Source organism: Monodon monoceros, unplaced genomic scaffold, assembly GCF_005190385.1.
Source record: "Monodon monoceros isolate NGI ecotype Baffin Bay Population unplaced genomic scaffold, NGI_Narwhal_1 Super_Scaffold_19, whole genome shotgun sequence".
Taxonomy (NCBI): Eukaryota; Metazoa; Chordata; class Mammalia; order Artiodactyla; family Monodontidae; genus Monodon; species Monodon monoceros.
In genome coordinates, this window is record NW_021703775.1 from 13,223,142 (window position 1) to 13,240,753 (window position 17,612).

Consider the following 17,612-nt stretch of genomic DNA (forward strand, 5'->3'; position numbering starts at 1 on the left):
ATCATAATTTAGGATGTTTGTTGTTAGTTTTATTGTAGAAACTCATTAGATTAAGGACGTTCCCTTCTATTCCTAATTTAAGGTTTTTTAAAAAAAAATTATAAATAGGCTTTGAATTTTACTCTTTTTCTGTATCTCTTCACATGACTTTTCCCGCGCTTTTTTAATGTTAAAACTACAGCTGCATTTCTGAAGCTCTGCTTGGTCACCCTGTATGATTCTTTTATTTATAGTGCTAAATTTTATTCACTGAGATGTTGTTTAGGATCTTTGCATGAAAGAAACTGATCTGCAATTTTCCTTTCTTTAACACAGCCAGAAAGCAGAATCACCAAAATCCTAATCTAACTACCTGATTCCAAACCCATGTTCTTTATACTATCATCAAGCATCCTGAGACAACAGCACAGATGAAAAAAGTAAAGCTGAAGCCAGAACGTTGCAACTTAGACAAAATAGGAAATACACACAGGGTTAAAGGCAGAAAGGCAAAGATCGCTATTAAAACACACACGTCTCAGCCCACTCCATTCTTGCCAGACACAATCTCAACCTTACCTAGAGTTCTATCGTAAGCAGAAGTTCTCTCTCTGGCGCTGCATGTGTGTCAGGTCTCAGGGCGACTACAGGGAACCACTTTCCGCTCCACACTACTTCTAACCGCTCTGTTCTCACCGTAACTAAGGCTGCCAGGACCCTCTGGGAACAGACGAAAGTTCCCAGGGAGGCAGGAAACACTCACCCTTGTTTTCCTTGTTGACATTGCCGCTGGTCAGGTCTGCCAGCCAGTTCAAAGGAGATGTGCTGGCTGGACAGGCAGGCTTCACGCTGCTGGCCGGCTTGGACGCAGTCTCCCCACCTACAGCCACGGGCTCCAACACCGAGGGGCTCTGCTGGAGCCCGGCACCAAGAGTCGATTTTTCTTCAACCAAGGAAGTCTGTGGTGAGTGCAGAAGGAGAATCTTGCACAAGCTGAAAAATTACGTTTCCCTTTTCTTACCTTCTCCCCTAACTGCTCACCAGTAAGAGAGAAATATCCAAAACAAAACCACCTAATAGCCCTGGACATCACCACCACTGCAGTAATCTCTCAACAACAGAGCAGAACTATGTAGAAGAGATTTTAATCTTTTAGCTTTTAAGTATTACTAGTAAAAATATAAGATGCAAGTGAAGAATGTAAATACAGCAAGATATCCACCCCCACCCTCGTATCCCCATCTCATGCTTGTCCATGTCCCTATCACTCCGTTCACCATCTTGCTTTGGAACACCCAGTTTGTGCCCATCTCCCCTGAGAACTCAGCCCTGTATCATGAATAGGCACTCAAAACCCAGTGGCTGAGTGAGTGAACGAATAAATGAGGCAAGGTAGGAAATACAGCTGTGAATTCAGAAGGAAATGGGATGCAGAAAAAAGAAAATGCTCTTTTGATTTAGCATAGTGTAGTAGGCTTTAAAAATTGATGAATGTGGGCTTCCCTGCTGGCGTAGTGGTTGAGAGTCCGCCTGCCAATGCTGGGGACACGGGTTCGTGCCCCGGTCCGGGAAGATCCCACATGCCGCGGAGCGGCTGGGCCCGTGAGCCATGGCCGCTGGGCCTGCGCGTCCGGAGCCTGTGCTCCGCAGCGGGAGAGGCCGCAACAGTGAGAGGCCCGCGTACCGCAAAAAAAAAAAAAAAAAAAATTGATGAACAGCGCTATAAAGAATTCAAAACATAAACTGAACAAGAACAACAAAAACTGGACAGACAGAACACACCACTTATTTTTCTATTACTTAAAAAACTGCCTTGACAACTCAGCTAGTGCGTCTATACATACATAAGAAGGAAAAAGGAGAGTCAAATTCCTGTTGTGGTCCAGGCCCTCACTTTACATGTGATATAATTCTGTGATGCCCGATTACCAGCGCTGTTTACTATTCCCCTGTTACTGATGAGGAAGCTGAAGCATATATACATCAGTTCATTTGAGCCAAAGTTACACAACTGCAAAGTGGCAGAAAAAGAATTCAAATTCAGTCCTGACTACAAAGATCATAACTCTTCTACCTATGCCGCCTTCAACAGCACAGCTTTATGAAAATGTAAACTAATTTCTGATTACTAAAAGCAATGTGGGATAATGATTACTGGGGTGAGGAAGAAAAAGGGAGACAGTTGGGGGGTAGATGGGATGGTGAAGGTTAAGGGAATGTCACCAGGAAGAGGCATGTGAGCACCAAGGATATGTACATTTTTTATGTGGAGTGAGAGCTACGGAAAGGTTTGTTTCAGGATTATTTCCTTCAATTCTTCATATATATTATGGGTAAAACATAGTAATTAAAAAATTTGTAAAGCTTATCTGAATAATTTTTACTGTGTAAAACATGAGAAGTTAAAAAACCTATACAAATTTGACAGCAACTTATTAGGTAGACTATAATAGAAAAGGGTTTTGCTTTTTCAAGGAACAAAATTAAAAGCCTAGTCAAAGAGGCTACAAACGAGGCCCACAAAAATAATGTGCAACTTGAGAATGGGTCTATAAAATATCACGTGAACCATGAACTATCTCTTTCCACTGACAGCTCTCCCCATGTTCCTTTCAAATATACTACAGGAATCCTTGGGTTATTTGAAAACAGACAGACAACAAGCACAGGATGGTGAATCTAGCATAAACAGTAATACCTGTTTTATGTCTTCCTTTGAGGCTGGCTTTGAAAAGAGTTTGAACTGCCTGTTTGAACAGGGACAATTTGCCTTTATTCCCCATTTTGCTCTTACAGAATGAACAATGTCTCCAACATCATAGAGGGCTAAAAAAAAGGGCACAGGCAAACATCTGAACAAGGATATTAGGTACTTTCAACCTCAACATTACAAAACAAAAGCTTATATTTCTAACAGGATAACATTTTTTTAGCAGCATTTTTTTTTTTAGGGTGCTTACAACTCCCCCCTTTACGTCCTAAGTATGCCTTGCCCCAAATGTGCCATTTTCTTTCCTTTTACAAAACTATTTACAAGGCCTTTACCAGAAAGTTTGGGGACATTATTTAATACATTACTCGACAATTTATGGTACATACTAAAATAAAGTCAGCAAGTGATTGTACTACACAAAGTAAAACCGAACTACCAGCCTCTATGATACCCAAAACACAGGGAAAGGAAAAGCACTGCGCCACACAAAATACCTTTTCCAGGAATGATCTGCGTAGGCATGAGGTTCTCTGGTTCATGTATCTGGCTTTTCACACATCTCAGCCAAGAGAAAGTCTTGTAGGCAGCGCCTGCAAATAACTGATTTGTAGTAATTGCTCTTTATGGACTCTGGTCCCAAAAGTTTCAGAAGTCCATCAACCACAAACCAATGAAAGGCTTAATTTAAAAGTATAAGGGGCTTGGAGAAGAGTCAAGTCAGTTCTCACCCTGTTGGCAATTTTTCCTCTTCATCCGATAGCAATCCACACACACTCCAAACCCACACCGAGGACACACCCAGTGCAGGTTGAAGATGGTGGTGTCACACACATCACACATTTCTCGAACACCTTTGACAGCTCGCTTCCAAGCAACCTGTCCTACAAAAATCAATAAATCACTTAGTCTTGGGGACGAGAGGCCTCCTGAAATAAAACATGAAGTGGGAGGGGAGCTGATGCCATTCCTCCCTCTCACTGGAGTTCCCATTAACTGTTCAGCCTCCAGAGCCCATCTCAAATCCCCCACCACCGCCATGAAGCCCTCCTGGATTCCTTCAGCACTCCCATCAACTTGTATTTGTACTTCAGACTCAGGCCTCTTCACACTGTACGCAGTCAGGTGCAGTTTTACTTCCCTGTAGGAGACTAAACTCCGTGCAAGCAGAATTCCTGCTCAGGCTGTACCCTATCCCCACACCCCACCCCACCCTCCAAGGAGCTCTGCATAGTAAGTCCTGCTGAGTAAGTCAGTGAAAAAAGCAGCATTAGTTACACAAGCTGGAGTTCGGACACAAATATAAAGGAGCAGTGGTTCTTCACATTTTGGGTCATGAGACCGTCTGAGACTCTAAAGGCAACACGGACCATGCTTTCTCCAAAGGAAAAATAATTGACTCAAATACACAAACCCAACCTTCAGTGTCGAGTGTCAGGTTATTCACAGATGCCCCGAAACCACTCAGACTGCCCATTAAAAACCCCAGGGCGCTGAGGGAAACCTGGTGGGAGCAGCGCATTAACTAGTGGGGGGCACAATGGTCCAAAGTCGGTTCCGTCATAGGCCAGTGTCGGAAACTCAATTTTTAGAGCCAGGAGTGATGCAGGCACCCAGGACCGACTCATACTAACCAAGTAGCGCCAACAGATTAAGGCACAATCACGAATTCTATGAAGTAGCATCATCTGTTCCAGTGGCCAAACCCCGAAAACTGGAGAGAGGGGCCTTCCAGGACTGGGCAGGAAATCGTACCCCACCCCCCGACCATGGAGGAGTGCCACATACGGCATTAGAAAGCTTCAAGGAGTAAGAGCAAAGGGAGGACATTTTCCTGCGTCACAGAAAAGCCCAACGTCTGCTGATCAGAAGACCGTTTTCTGTCTGTCTCTCTCTCGAACAAGACAGGATCAATACTGTCACATTCGTGTTCTACGGAGAACATCTTTTCCTAATCCAGTCAGTGGTTACTTCTTTCTTCAGACTGCCCACAAAAGAAATGACTAACTTCAGTTTGCTTTAAGCTAATCCAACTGCTCAGTGAGCCTCCGCCGTTTCATTACAATGTAAAAGCTCAGTGCACAATACATAGAAGTTGAGGCATTTTACACATGAGATTTTATGAACTTCACCTTGGTCACTTGGATTAGACTTTTTATTAGAGAGTAGTCTTAGATCTCTTAGCCACCTATTTAATGATCATTTGTCATTGAAAAGACAGAATAAATGTATAAAAGCTGAGACCTGCTTCCTAATCTCAGGATCAGAGGGTACCCTCCACCCCCCTCTCTAGCGACACCTTGTGGTGGCATCTTTCAGTATCACTCACAGTGAGTTCCTCTCTCCAGCTGACCAGCTTGTCACAGAGGAAATAAAGAGGAACAGGATAATCAAATAGGCAAGGAGGAAACATTAATCACAATTACATCTTTAAGGACACATTTTTCAGACGACTCACCTTGAGCAAAGAAAAAACATCAGTAGCTTAAAACAGCCCTTCCGATTCAGGAAGCTACTAATACATTCCAAAAAACTGTTTTTGCAACCCAGTCATTCATATACTACCTCTAGACCAGTTACTTAAGAACTTTTCTTTACATCTTCTCTTACTTAAAAGTATACAAGAAGAAAACTTTTGTATCTCTACTGAAAATGGAAAACCAGTATCACTTGTCCTAAATAGATTATAGGAAAAATAACTTTAATACGATTCTTGACTTATCAGAGTCTCTACTACCCCAACAGAACAGTGATTATAAAGCTGCTCTTCACTTTAGCAGGACTCTGGCTGCCCATGGAGCTCACAATCCCATACCCCACCTAGATCTGAATTCCCGCTCCTGGGAATGTCAGTTCTCATTCCTTGGACTCTGAGATATAACAGTGTTCAAACTTATCCAGTAAGTGATTGTGGTGCGTAAGCCAGCTTCAGTTAGTTCCTGGGGCCTACAACCAAAGTTCTTAAGATCAGGGTGTGTGGATGCTTATACTGAAACATATTTGGCTATGCAAAGTCTGAAAAGATATCTACCAGAGGGATGGAAAGGCTTCACTTTTAACTTGCCACCATTTGGAAAAGATAAAATGATGGAACAAAGTGTGACTTAAAAAGACAGATGCCCCTTGGTGCTTCTGGCTGGATATCTCACTTCTAAGGGCACACAGACAAGAGGTGTGCTGTCCTCTTCGACACCGTACCTTGAGATGCCATGAGGGAGGTCTGGCTCTAATGTGTCACCCACACTGATCTCTGTGGTTTACTGCACACCTGGCTGGAACCTCCAAGTTTTCCCTGAAAACCTTGACTCTAACAGAATCATTTTCATCTGCGCTTGTTCCCATTTTCATGCCTGGGTCCCAGCCTCCTCAGACCCTGATTCAGTAGGTCTAGGGTACAGCCTGTCCATTATCTTCTTTGAAATGTTTTCTTAAGAACCTTTGTCTTAAAATAACCCCCTTTTGGTGAGTCCACACTTGTTGGTAAGGCTATGCAAATTCCACCGCCACCTCACCTTTACCGTCCTTAACAAAAAATTTAGTAATTGCCCTGAAACAAACCCCACAGATAGATCACTGACTTTGATGAAATCAACAGGCAGAATCTGTTACAAAAGGAAAAATGCAACTTCATTATACCAAAGTCATCTACACTTCTGGGTGAAAATGAAATCCATACAATTAGGACTTAGGTGTCATTTAGGAACAAAAATCAAGTTGGACTCAAAAATCCTACCCCCTAAGAGATGCTCTTACTGTGTGGCTCAATAGTTGACATAGCTTCCTTTTCAGAAATCACCATTTGACAGAAGTGGTCTCCAATGTTGGCCAGGATATACTTTGCTGTGTCCAAATCAGTCCCAACAACATTTTTGGTTAAAGGCAACCACAAGCCAATTGCTTCACTGTCATACTTGTTTGGTGTTAAGAAGCCTTCTACCCGCAATACACCATGTTTGTTGAACTGTAACCTAGAGGGAGTGAAAAAATAAAAAAAGGATGTTACGTACATGAAATAGTGATTTACATCTTGTTGTTACTTTTTAAATGTTATTTAAATCAAGCATTTCCTTCCCAGTTTTCTATAATCTCCATGGCTAATTACAGCCACTTGCTACTTGGCAACATCAATAGAAAGATTTTTAAAACTTCCAAGTTTTCCCCCCAAAAGACATGGGGGGTTGGCAGGGAGAGGGAGTTGTGCTTTCCACTCAAACCAAGATCTACTCATGTCATTTCCAAGGACAGCTACTGAACCTGCCTGACTTGGAACTTAATAGCAAGAATAATCACAAGTCACCACAGAAGTACACTGATAACAAACAGAAGGTGACAAATAATCTGACCAAATTTGAATACAACTACTGCTTCAAGAATAATGCTCAGGAGGGGAAGGCTAACCCTAGACAACACTGAAGCCATGACCAGACAGATCCATGAGGTATTCAACACCCTTAGGAATCCTAGCTACAAATTACCATGCAAGCTTCTGGAATAAGAGGCAGTGGTTAGGATGAGCCTCGGTATCTAAGAAGGTGGAGCAAAAAGCAGAATATTTTCTCAGCATTCTCTTTCAGCATCTTTGACATCTGCCATGTTTTTCCTAAGCTATGCAATAGTTTTGGACTTATTTAAACACAACATTGTATGTCAGTCTAGCTGGAGACACAGAAGTAGACATAAAACACCCAGGGAAGTAGGGTATGACAGGTATCATAACAGTCATTGAGTCTTACAGGAGTCAGAGGAAGAAGTGCTGACTATGAGTTCTGTGGGTCTTCATGTTAGAGACAATAATTAAGCTTGGCCTTGCAAGAAAAATGCAGGGACCTTGATTTCTTTGCTAGTCATTGGGCAGCTGCCGAAACTTTTTGAGTCCACGAGACACACATAAAGTTGTGCTTTAGGAAAAGCATTTGTCCAGAACTGTGCAGAATGAACTGGAAGGACACTGGGAGTTGCATAACAGATGCAAATGTTTCTGCAAACATTTGTTTGCAAAATGTTTTTGCAAATTTCTAGGAGTCCAAAGGATAGATGCAAGATTTTAATTGATAGCCCAAATTAGAGCTAGTCATAGTTCTAAAAAATAAATTTGGAAGCCATTTCAAATGGAGAGGAGATGGAAAACAGGATTTGGCAACTGAGCTTTACCACTGAGACCCTACCCCCTCCCATTTAATCTGCAGAATTTAATAAGAAACAAATTTGATAAGACTAATGACAGTGTCGATCTTCACTCTAAACATCAGGGAAAAAAAGGCTTTGCTTTTACAACCATGATATTCTTTTTACCAGAGAAGTGAGTTTGTTTGAGTTTCTAATACACTGACTTCTGTTAACAGTTATCACAGCTCTAAATGCTATACACACATATTATCATGGTGCTTCTGCAATTTACTCAGGAATGAATGGGACAAACTACCATCCAAAAAACTCTTAAATAAACTCTTCATTAAATAACCCTGAATCTGAAAGTTATCAGCACAGATATAATTACTGATCATTAAAATGCCCGTGCATTTAATTCAGTTCATCAGCAATCTTTAATCTTGATAAAACCAAAGGAGAGGAGAATAGGAAGAAATTAAAGTCAACACTGCTGTTTATGATTAGAACTAGTTGAGACTGAAACTACCTAGATTTCTGGAAAAATGTATGATATGTGAAAGCTCATCTATACCCAGAACAACACTGCTCAGTTATACATCAAAAAGACCAGAAGGCTACCTTTCTCTTCACTCAGGATGGAAGAATTTAAAGAAAATTTGACTTAAAGAAAAAAAAAAAAATCAATGTAAAAATGAAAGTTTTGGCCTATAAAAGCAGAAAAGATTTTTTAAAGATACACCGGCTGGCAAAGGTACACGGAGACAGGAATGCTCAAACCCTGCCAGTGGGCATGGATGCAGGTGCGACCTTCCTCCAGGGCCATTTGGCAGAACTTACGTATCAAAGCCTTAAAACACACACATCTTCTGACCCAGTAATGCCACTTCCAATAACCTTTCCAAAATAAATAATCAGAGATGAGGACAAGCTGATGATCATTTCTGTATTATTTTTAGTGGCAAAAAATACATAATAATCTTAACACCAACAAGGGAATTGGTTAAGTGAATTTTCCAACACTGTTATTATGGGTCCTTGCATAGTTATTCAAAAGTATTTGCAAAAAAAGTTAACACGATCAAGTGGTTCCTATTACGAACTGGGAAAGTATGCACTGGAGAAAGTAAAATTCAAAACAGTATATAGGGACTTCCCTGGTGGCGCAGTGCTTTTGAATCCGCCTGCCAATGCAGAGGACACAGGTTTGAGCCCTGGTCCAGGAAGATCTCACATGCCGCAGAGCAACTAAGCCCGTGCACCACAACTACTGAGCCCGCGCTCTAGAGACCACAGGCCACAACTACTGAAGCCCATGCACCTAGAGCCCATGCACTGCAACAAAAGAAGCCACCACAATGAGAAGCCCACGTACTGCAACAAAGAGTAGACCCCACTCGCTGCAACTAGAGAAAGCCCATGCGCAGCAACAAAGACCCAACAAAGCCAAAAATAAATACATAAATAAATTTATTAAAAAGAAAAAAACAGTATACACAACATGCCAAGTAGGTATGCTTGAATATATTTTATGACCACGTAAACACTAAAATGCACTGAAAAGTTAACAGTAGTTATTTGTGGTGGTGTTTTAGAACCTTCAGAATTTTTCTATGTTTGTTACTTTTAAAAATAGAACTTTAGACACCAGGCGGCCCTGTGCTCCTCAGGCCACTGCCCTGCCCCTCCAGCAGCTCCAGTCCCCATCGCCGCACACCAGCCAGGCGGTTCCAGGGATTTGGATGTCCGTGTCTTTGAGGGACCACTACTTCACCTGCCACATGCTTGCAGGATCGTGATTCCCAGGCCGGAGGTCGGGCCCTGTGGTGGGAGCTCCGAGTCCAAACCACCAAACTAACAGAGAACCTCAGACCCCAGGGAATTATCGACTGGAGTGAGGCCTCCCAGAGGTCCTCATCTCAGCACCAAGCCCCAGCTCTATCCAACTGCCTGCAAACTCCAGTGCTGGACGTCTCAGGCCAAACAACCAGTAAGACAGGAATACAGCACCACCCATCAAAAAAAAAAAAAAAAAATGAAACGACAAAAAAATACGTTACGGACGAAGGAGCAGGGTAAAAATCTACAAGACCAAATAAATGAAGACGAAATAGGCAACCTACCTGAAAAAGAATTCAGACTAATGATAGTAAACATGATCCAAAATCTCAGAAACAGAATGGAGAAAATACAAGAAACATTTAACAAGGATCTAGAAGAACTAAAGAGCAAACAAACAGTGATGAACAACACAATTACTGAAATCAGAAATACTCTAGAAGGAATCAATAACAGAATAACTGAGGCAAAAGAACGGATAAGTGAGCTGGAAGGTAAAATGGTCGAAATAACTGCAGGGAGCAGAATAAAGAAAAAAGAATGAAAAGAATTGAGGACAGACTCAGAGACCTCTGGGACAACATTAAACACACCAACATTCAAATTATACGGGTCCCAGAAGAAGAAGAGAAAAAGAAAGGGTCTGAGAAAATATCTGAAGACATGACAGTCAAAAACTTCCCTAACATGGGAAAGGAAATAATCAAGTCCGGGAAGCACAGAGAGTACGACACAGGATAAATCCAAAGAGAAACACGCTGAGACACATATTAATCAAACTATCAAAAATTAAATACAAAGAAAAATATTAAAAGCAGCAAGGGAAAAGCAACAAATAACATACAAGGGAATCCCCATAAGGTTACCAGCTGATTTTTCAGCAGAAACTCTGCAAGCCAGAAGGGAGTGGCAGGACATATTTAAAGTGATGAAAGGGAAAAACTTACAACCAAGATTACTCTACCCAGCAAGGATCCCATTCAGATTCGATGGAGAAATTAAAACCCTTACAGATAAGCAAAAGTTAAGAGAATTCAGCATTACCAAACCAGCTTTACAACAAATGCTAAAGAACTTCTCTAGGCAGGAAACACAAGAGAAGGAAAAGACTTACAAAAACAAACCCAAAGCAATTAAGAAAATGGTAACAGAAACATACATATCAATAATTGCCTTAAATGTAAATGAATTAAATACTCCAACCAAAAGACAGACCAGATGAATGGATACAAAAACAAGACCCATACATATGCTGTCTACAAAGTCTCACTTCAGACCTAGGGACACATACAGACTGAAAGTGAGGGGGTGGAAAGAGATATTCCATGCAAAGGGAAATCAAAAGAAAGCTGGAGTACCAATTCTCATATCAGACAAAATAGACTTTAAAATAAAGACTATTACAAAAGATAAAGAAGGACACTACATAATGATCAAGGAATCAATCCAAGAAAAAGACATAACAATTATAAATATTTATGCACCCAACATAGGAGTACCTCAATACATAAGGCAAATGCTAACAGCCATAAAAGGGGAAATCGACAGTAACACAGTAATAAGAGGGGACTTGAACATCCTACTTTCACCAATGGACAGATGATCCAAAATGAAAATAAATAAGGAAACACAAAATTTAAATGACACATTAAACAAGATGGACTTAATTGATATTTATAGGACATTCTATCCAAAAACAACAGAATACACTTTCTTCTCAAGTGCTCATGGAACAGTCTCCAGGATAGATCATATCTTGGGTCACAAATCAAGCCTTGGTAAATTTAAGAAAATTAAAATCATATCAAGTATCTTTTCCGACCACAACACTATGAGTCTAGATATCAATTACAGGAAAAAAACTGTAAAAAATACAAACACATGGAGGCTAAACAATACGCTACTAAATAACTGAGAGATCACCGAGGAAATAAAAAAATAGCTAGAAACAAATGACAATGAAAACAGGACAACCCAAAACCTATGGGATGCAGCAAAAGCAGTTCTAAGAGGGAAGTTTATAGCAATACAATCCTACCTCAACAAAAATCTCAAACAACCTAATCTTACACCTAAAGCAACTAGAGGAAGAAGAACAAAAACCCCCCAAAGTTAGCAGAAGGAAAAATATCATAAAGATCAGATCAGAAATAAATGAAAAAGAAATGAAGGAAAGGACAGCAAAGCTCAATAAAACTAAAAGCTGGCTCCTTGAGAAGATACACAAAATTGATAAACCATTAGCCAGACGCATCAAGAAAAAAAGGGAGAAGACTCAAATCAACAGAATTAGAAATGAAAAAGGAGGAGTAACAACTGACACTGCAGAAATACAAAGGATCATGAGAGATTACTACAAGCCAATAAAATGGACCACCTGGAAGAAATAGACAATTTCTTAGAAAAGCACAACCTTTCAAGACTGAACCAGAAAGAAACAGAAAATATAAACAGACCAATCACAAGCACTGAAATTGAAACTGTGATTAAGAATCTTCCAACAAACAAAAGCCCAGGATCAGATGGCTTCACAGGTGAATTCTATCAAACATTTAGAGAAGAGCTAACACCTATCCTTCTCAAACTCTTCCAAAATATAGCAGAGGGAGGAACACTCACAAACTCATGCTACGAGGCCACCATCACCCTGATACCAAAACCAGACAAGGATGTCACAAAAAAAGAAAACTTCAGGCCAGTATCTCTGATGAACACAGATGCAAAAATCCTCAACAAAATACTAGCAAACAGAATCCAACAGCACATTAAAAGGATCATACACCGTGATCAAGTGGGATTTATCCCAGGAATACAAGGATTCTTCAATATACGCAAATCAATCCATGGGATACACCATATTAACAAACTGAAGGATAAAAACCATATGATAATCTCAAGAGATGCAGAAAAAGCTTTTGACAAAATTCAATACCCATTTATGATAAAAACTCTCCAGAAAGTGGGCATAGAGGGAACCTATCTCAACATAATAAAGCCCATATATGACAAACCCATAGCCAACATCGTTCTAAATGATGAAAAACTGAAACCATTTCTCAGGGCAACAAGACAAGGTTGCCCATTCTCACCACTATTATTCAACATAGTTTTGGAAGTTTTGGCCACAGTAATCAGAGAAGAAAAAGAAATAAAAGGAATCCAAATCAGAAAGGAAGTAAAACTGTCACTTTTTGCAGATGACATGATACTATGCATAGAGAATCCTAAAGATGCTACCAGAAAACTACTAGAGCTAATCAATGAATGTGGTAAAGTAGCAGGATACAAAATTAACACACAGCAATCTCTTGCATTCCTGTATACTAATGATGAAAAATCTGAAAGAGAAATTAGGGAAACACTCCCATTTACCATTGCAACGAAAAGAATAAAATGCTTAGGAATAAACCTACCTAAGAAGACAAAAGACCTGTATGCAGAAAACTATAAGACACTGATGAAAGAAATTCAAGATGATACAAACAGATGGAGACATATACTATGTTCTTGGATTGGAAGAATCAACACTGTGAAAATGACTCTACTACCCAAAGCAATCTACAGATTCAGTGCAATCCCTATCAAACTACCAATGGTATTTTTCCCAGTACTAGAACCAAAAATTGCACAACTTGGGGATTCCCTGGTGGTGCAGTGGTTGAGAGTCCGCCTGCCAATACAGAGGTTGCAGGTTCGGTGCCCCAGTCGGGAAGATCCCACATGCCGCAGAGCGGCTGGGCCCATGAGCCATGGCCGCTGAGCCTGTGCGTCCGGAGCCTGTGCTCCGCAACGGGAGAGGCCACAGCAGTGAGAGGCCTCCGTACCACAAAAAATAATAATAATAATTTAAAAAATTGCACAACTTGTATGGAAACACAAAAGACCCCGAAGAGCCAAAGCAATCTTGAGAAAGAAAAATGGAGCTGGAGGAATCAGGCTGCCAGACTTCAGACTATACTACAGAGCTACACTAATCAAGACAGTATGGTACTGGCACAAAAACAGAAATATAAATCAATGGAACAGGATAGAAAGCCCAGAGTAAACCCATGCACATATGGTCACCTTATCTTTGATAAAGGAGGCAAGAATATACAATGGAGAAAAGACAGCCTCTTCAGTAAGTGGTGCTGGGAAAACTGGACAGCTACATATAAAAGAATGAAATTAGAACACTTCCTAACACCATACACAAAGATAAACTCAAAATGGATTAATGACCTAAATGTAAGGCCACTATAAAACTCTTAAAAGAAAACACAGGCAGAACACTCTATGACATAAATCACAGCAAGATCCTTTTTGACCTACCTCCTAGAGAAATGGAAATAAAAACAAAAATAAACAAATGGGACCTAATGAAACTTCAAAGCTTTCGCACAGCATAGGAAACCATAAACAAGACGAAAAGACAACCCTCAGAATGGGAGAAAATATTTGCAAATGAAGCAACTGGCACAGGATTAATCTCCAAAGTATACAAGCAGCTCAATAACAAAAAAACAAACAACCCAATCCAAAAATGGGCAGAAGACCTAAACGGACATTTCTCCAAAGAAGATATCCAGATTGCCAACAAACACATGAAAAGATGGTCAACATCACTAATCATTAGAGAAGTGGAAATCAAAACTACAATGAGGTATCACCTCACACTGGTCAGAATGGCCATTATCAAAAAATCTACAAACGATAAATGCTGGAGAGGGTGTGGAGAAAAGGGAACCCTCTTGCACTGTTGGTGGGAATGTAAATTGATACAGCCACTATGGAGAACAGTATGGAGGTTCCTTAAAAAACTAAAAATAGAACTACCATACGACCCAGCCATCCCACTACTGGGCATATACCCTGAGAAAACCATAATTCAAAAAGTCATGTACCACAATGTTCACTGCAGCACTATTTACAATAGCCAGGACATGGAAGCAACCTAAGTGCCCACTGACAGATGAATGGATAAAGAAGATGTGGCACGTATACACAATGGAATATTACTCAGCCATAAAAAGAAACGAAATTGAGTTATTTGTAATGAGGTGAATGGACGTACAGTCTGTCATACAGAGTGCAGTCAGAAAGAGAAAAACAAATACCGTATGCTAACACATATATATGGAATCTCAAAAAAAATATGGTTCTGATGAACCTAATGTCAGGACAGGAATAAAGATACAGATGTAGAGAATGGACTTGAGGACACGGGGAGGGGGAAGGGTAAGCTGGGACGAAGTGAGAAAGTAGCACTGACAAATATACACTACCAGATGTAAAATAGATAGCTAGTGGGAAGCAGCCGCATAGCACAGGGAGATCAGCTCGGTACTGTGCGACCATCTAGATGGGTGGGATAAGAAGGGTAGGAGGGAGACGCAAGCGGGAGGCGATATGGGGATATACGTATGCATATAGCTGATTCACTTTGTTATACAGCAGAAACTAACACAACACTGTAAAGCAATTATACTCCAATAAAGATGTTAAAAAAAATGGAAATTTATATTTTTAAGCTTCTTTGCTTTAAAAAAAACCTGAAAAGGAGAATGAGAAGGAAAGAATGTGTAATAAGATCTAGATTCCTAAATCCACAGATTAAAAAGTGTAATCTGTACTCTTTTCAGTTTTAGAGTTACTGTTGCTAGAAGAGAGAGAAAAGTACACTATAGGGCCCAGGGTATCTCAGCTTTTCCCCAAATGGCTCACCTCCTGAAGTGAAAGAAGCGGCAAAACACGGGCGAGTCTTTCTGCTGCTCCTTATCCTTTCGGAGGCTGTCCAAGCGACACTCCCGGCACTTGGGCAGCTGCGCAACGATGTTCACGCAAGAGTCGTCCTGCACAAAGGCCTCACCGCTCTGCTGCAGCTTCTTGAGTTTGGCTGGGTCTGTCAAAACCGACTTCCGGGATGGGGCTAGAAAAAAAGATGAAGGAAAATGGGACCTCAAATTTAAAAAGTCACATCAATATTTGACTGAATTCTATTCAAAAGGTCAGTTTTCCCAAAGGGAGAACTCCTCTTTTCAATTACTGGTTCAACTGTAGTAATTTCTAAAAATGGCTTAATAGAAGACAACTATCAGAACAATTGGAAGTTTTATTCTCTTTATAAAATACATCTCATTTGATGAGTCCATCTGGCAACTTAAAACCCCAGACCCACAATTCCAAGTTAGTGCCTACCTCTATTCACAACCCTAGATAAGAAGAACGCTTCAACAGAGGACCGTGCGGGAGTCAACTGTGTCAGTTTTCACACTCAAAAAGACTGGTTTGAGATGTGTTTTCCAAAGCATTCTGCAAAAGCTAACCATTCCAAACGTCACAGGCCCCCTGGCCTATAAGAGTGATCCTCTAAATGCTTCTAGGAGATGCCACTTGACCCTTGACATATCTTCTATTTCCTTCACACATATGTTCCATTCAAGATTAAGAGCATTGGCTAAAGAGAGGATTTTGATTCTAAGTAAATGCATGTTTTAAGTTTTAACTTGTAATGGGCAGGTGAACTTGAAAGGAAAAGTTAAGATGGTTTCTAAAGAAAAAGGGAGACAAAAATAGAGATGTAACATTAAAGAGCAACCACTGTGTCAGACCAAATAACACAGAAAGGAATCCATTTCTAGGTCAAGAGCCTTACGGTATACAGTGGGCCCTCTACATCCATGGGTTCAACCAACCATGGATTGAAAATACTACACGACCTGTGGTCGGCTGAATCTGCAGATGGGAATGGGAAGGCTAACTGTAGGGGACTGGTGCATTTTTGGTATCCACAGGGGGTACTGGAAATGATCCCTCTCAGATACTGAGGGACTGTATTTCATATAAAACCGACAGAAGGCGGCGGAGGGGAAGATGGTGGATGAGTAAGAGGCGGAGATCACCTTCCTCCCCACAAATACACCAGAAATACATCTACACGTGGAGCAACTCCTACAGAACGCTGGCAGAAGACCTCAGACCTCCCAAAAGGCAACAAACTCCCCACGTACCTGGGTAGGGCAAAAGAAAAAAGAATAAACAGAGACAAAAGAATAGGGACGGAACCTGCACCAGTGGGAGGGAGCTGTGAAGGAGGAAAGGTTTCTACACACTAGGAAGCCCCTTCGCGGGCGGACTGCGGGAGGCGGAGGGGGGAGCTTCAGAGCCGCGGAGGAGAGCACAGCCACAGGGGTGCGGAGGGCAAAGCTGGGAGATTCCCCGCACAGAGGATCGGTGCCGACCGGCACTCACCAGCCCGAGAGGCTTGTCTGCTCACCCGCTGGGTTGGGCGGGGCTGCGAGCTGAGGCTCGGGCTTTGGGCGGAGCGCAGGGAGAGGACTGGGGTTGGCAGCGTGAACACAGCCTGAAGGGGTTAGTGCACCACGGCTAGCCGGAAGGGAGGCCAGGAAAAGGTCTGGAGCTGCCTAAGAGGCAAGAGACTTTTTCTTCCCTCTGTTTCCTGATGCGCGAGGAGAGGGGTTTAAGAGCTCTGCTTAAAGGAACTCCAGAGACGGGCGCGAGCCGCGGCTAAAAGCGCGAACCCCAGAGACAGGCGCGAGCCGCGGCTAAAAGCGCGGACCCGAGACGGGTGGGAGACGCGGCTAAAAGCACGGACCCTAGAGACGGGCGGGAGACGCTAAGGCTGCTGCTGCCGCCACGATGGGGCCTGTGTGCGAGCACAGGTCCCTATCCACACCCCTCTTCCGGGGAGCCTGTGCAGCCCGCCACTGCCAGGTTCCCGGGATCCAGGGACAACTTTCCCGGGAGAACGCACAGCGGGCCTCAGGCTGATGCAATGTCACGCTGGCTTCTGCCGCCGCAGGCCCGCCCCGCACGCCGTGCCCCTCCCTCTCCCCGGCCTGAGTGCGCCAGAGCCCCCGAATCAGCGGCTCCTTTAACCCCGTCCTGTCTGAGCAAAAAACAGATGCCCTCCAGCGACCTACACGCAGAGGCGGGGCCAAATCCAAAGCTGAGCCCCTGTGAGCTGTGAGAACAAAGA

The 17,612-nt window shown here is 42.0% G+C and overlaps 1 protein-coding gene across 7 annotated transcripts in view; it reads right to left on the reverse strand.

Annotated features, from left to right (window-relative positions):
* The window catches only part of KDM3A (lysine demethylase 3A), a 65,069-nt gene that overhangs the window by 15,464 nt on the left and 31,993 nt on the right, over window positions 1-17,612 (reverse strand). For all 7 annotated transcript variants that reach the window (XM_029231662.1, XM_029231667.1, XM_029231666.1 and 4 more), the window contains 6 exons: window positions 15,338-15,542; window positions 6,443-6,657; window positions 3,421-3,573; window positions 3,187-3,282; window positions 2,678-2,805; window positions 743-938 (listed from right to left, as the gene is read on the reverse strand). In XM_029231662.1, the coding sequence (XP_029087495.1) occupies window positions 743-938; window positions 2,678-2,805; window positions 3,187-3,282; window positions 3,421-3,573; window positions 6,443-6,657; window positions 15,338-15,542 (993 nt within the window). The remainder of the gene's footprint in view (window positions 1-742; window positions 939-2,677; window positions 2,806-3,186; window positions 3,283-3,420; window positions 3,574-6,442; window positions 6,658-15,337; window positions 15,543-17,612) is intronic.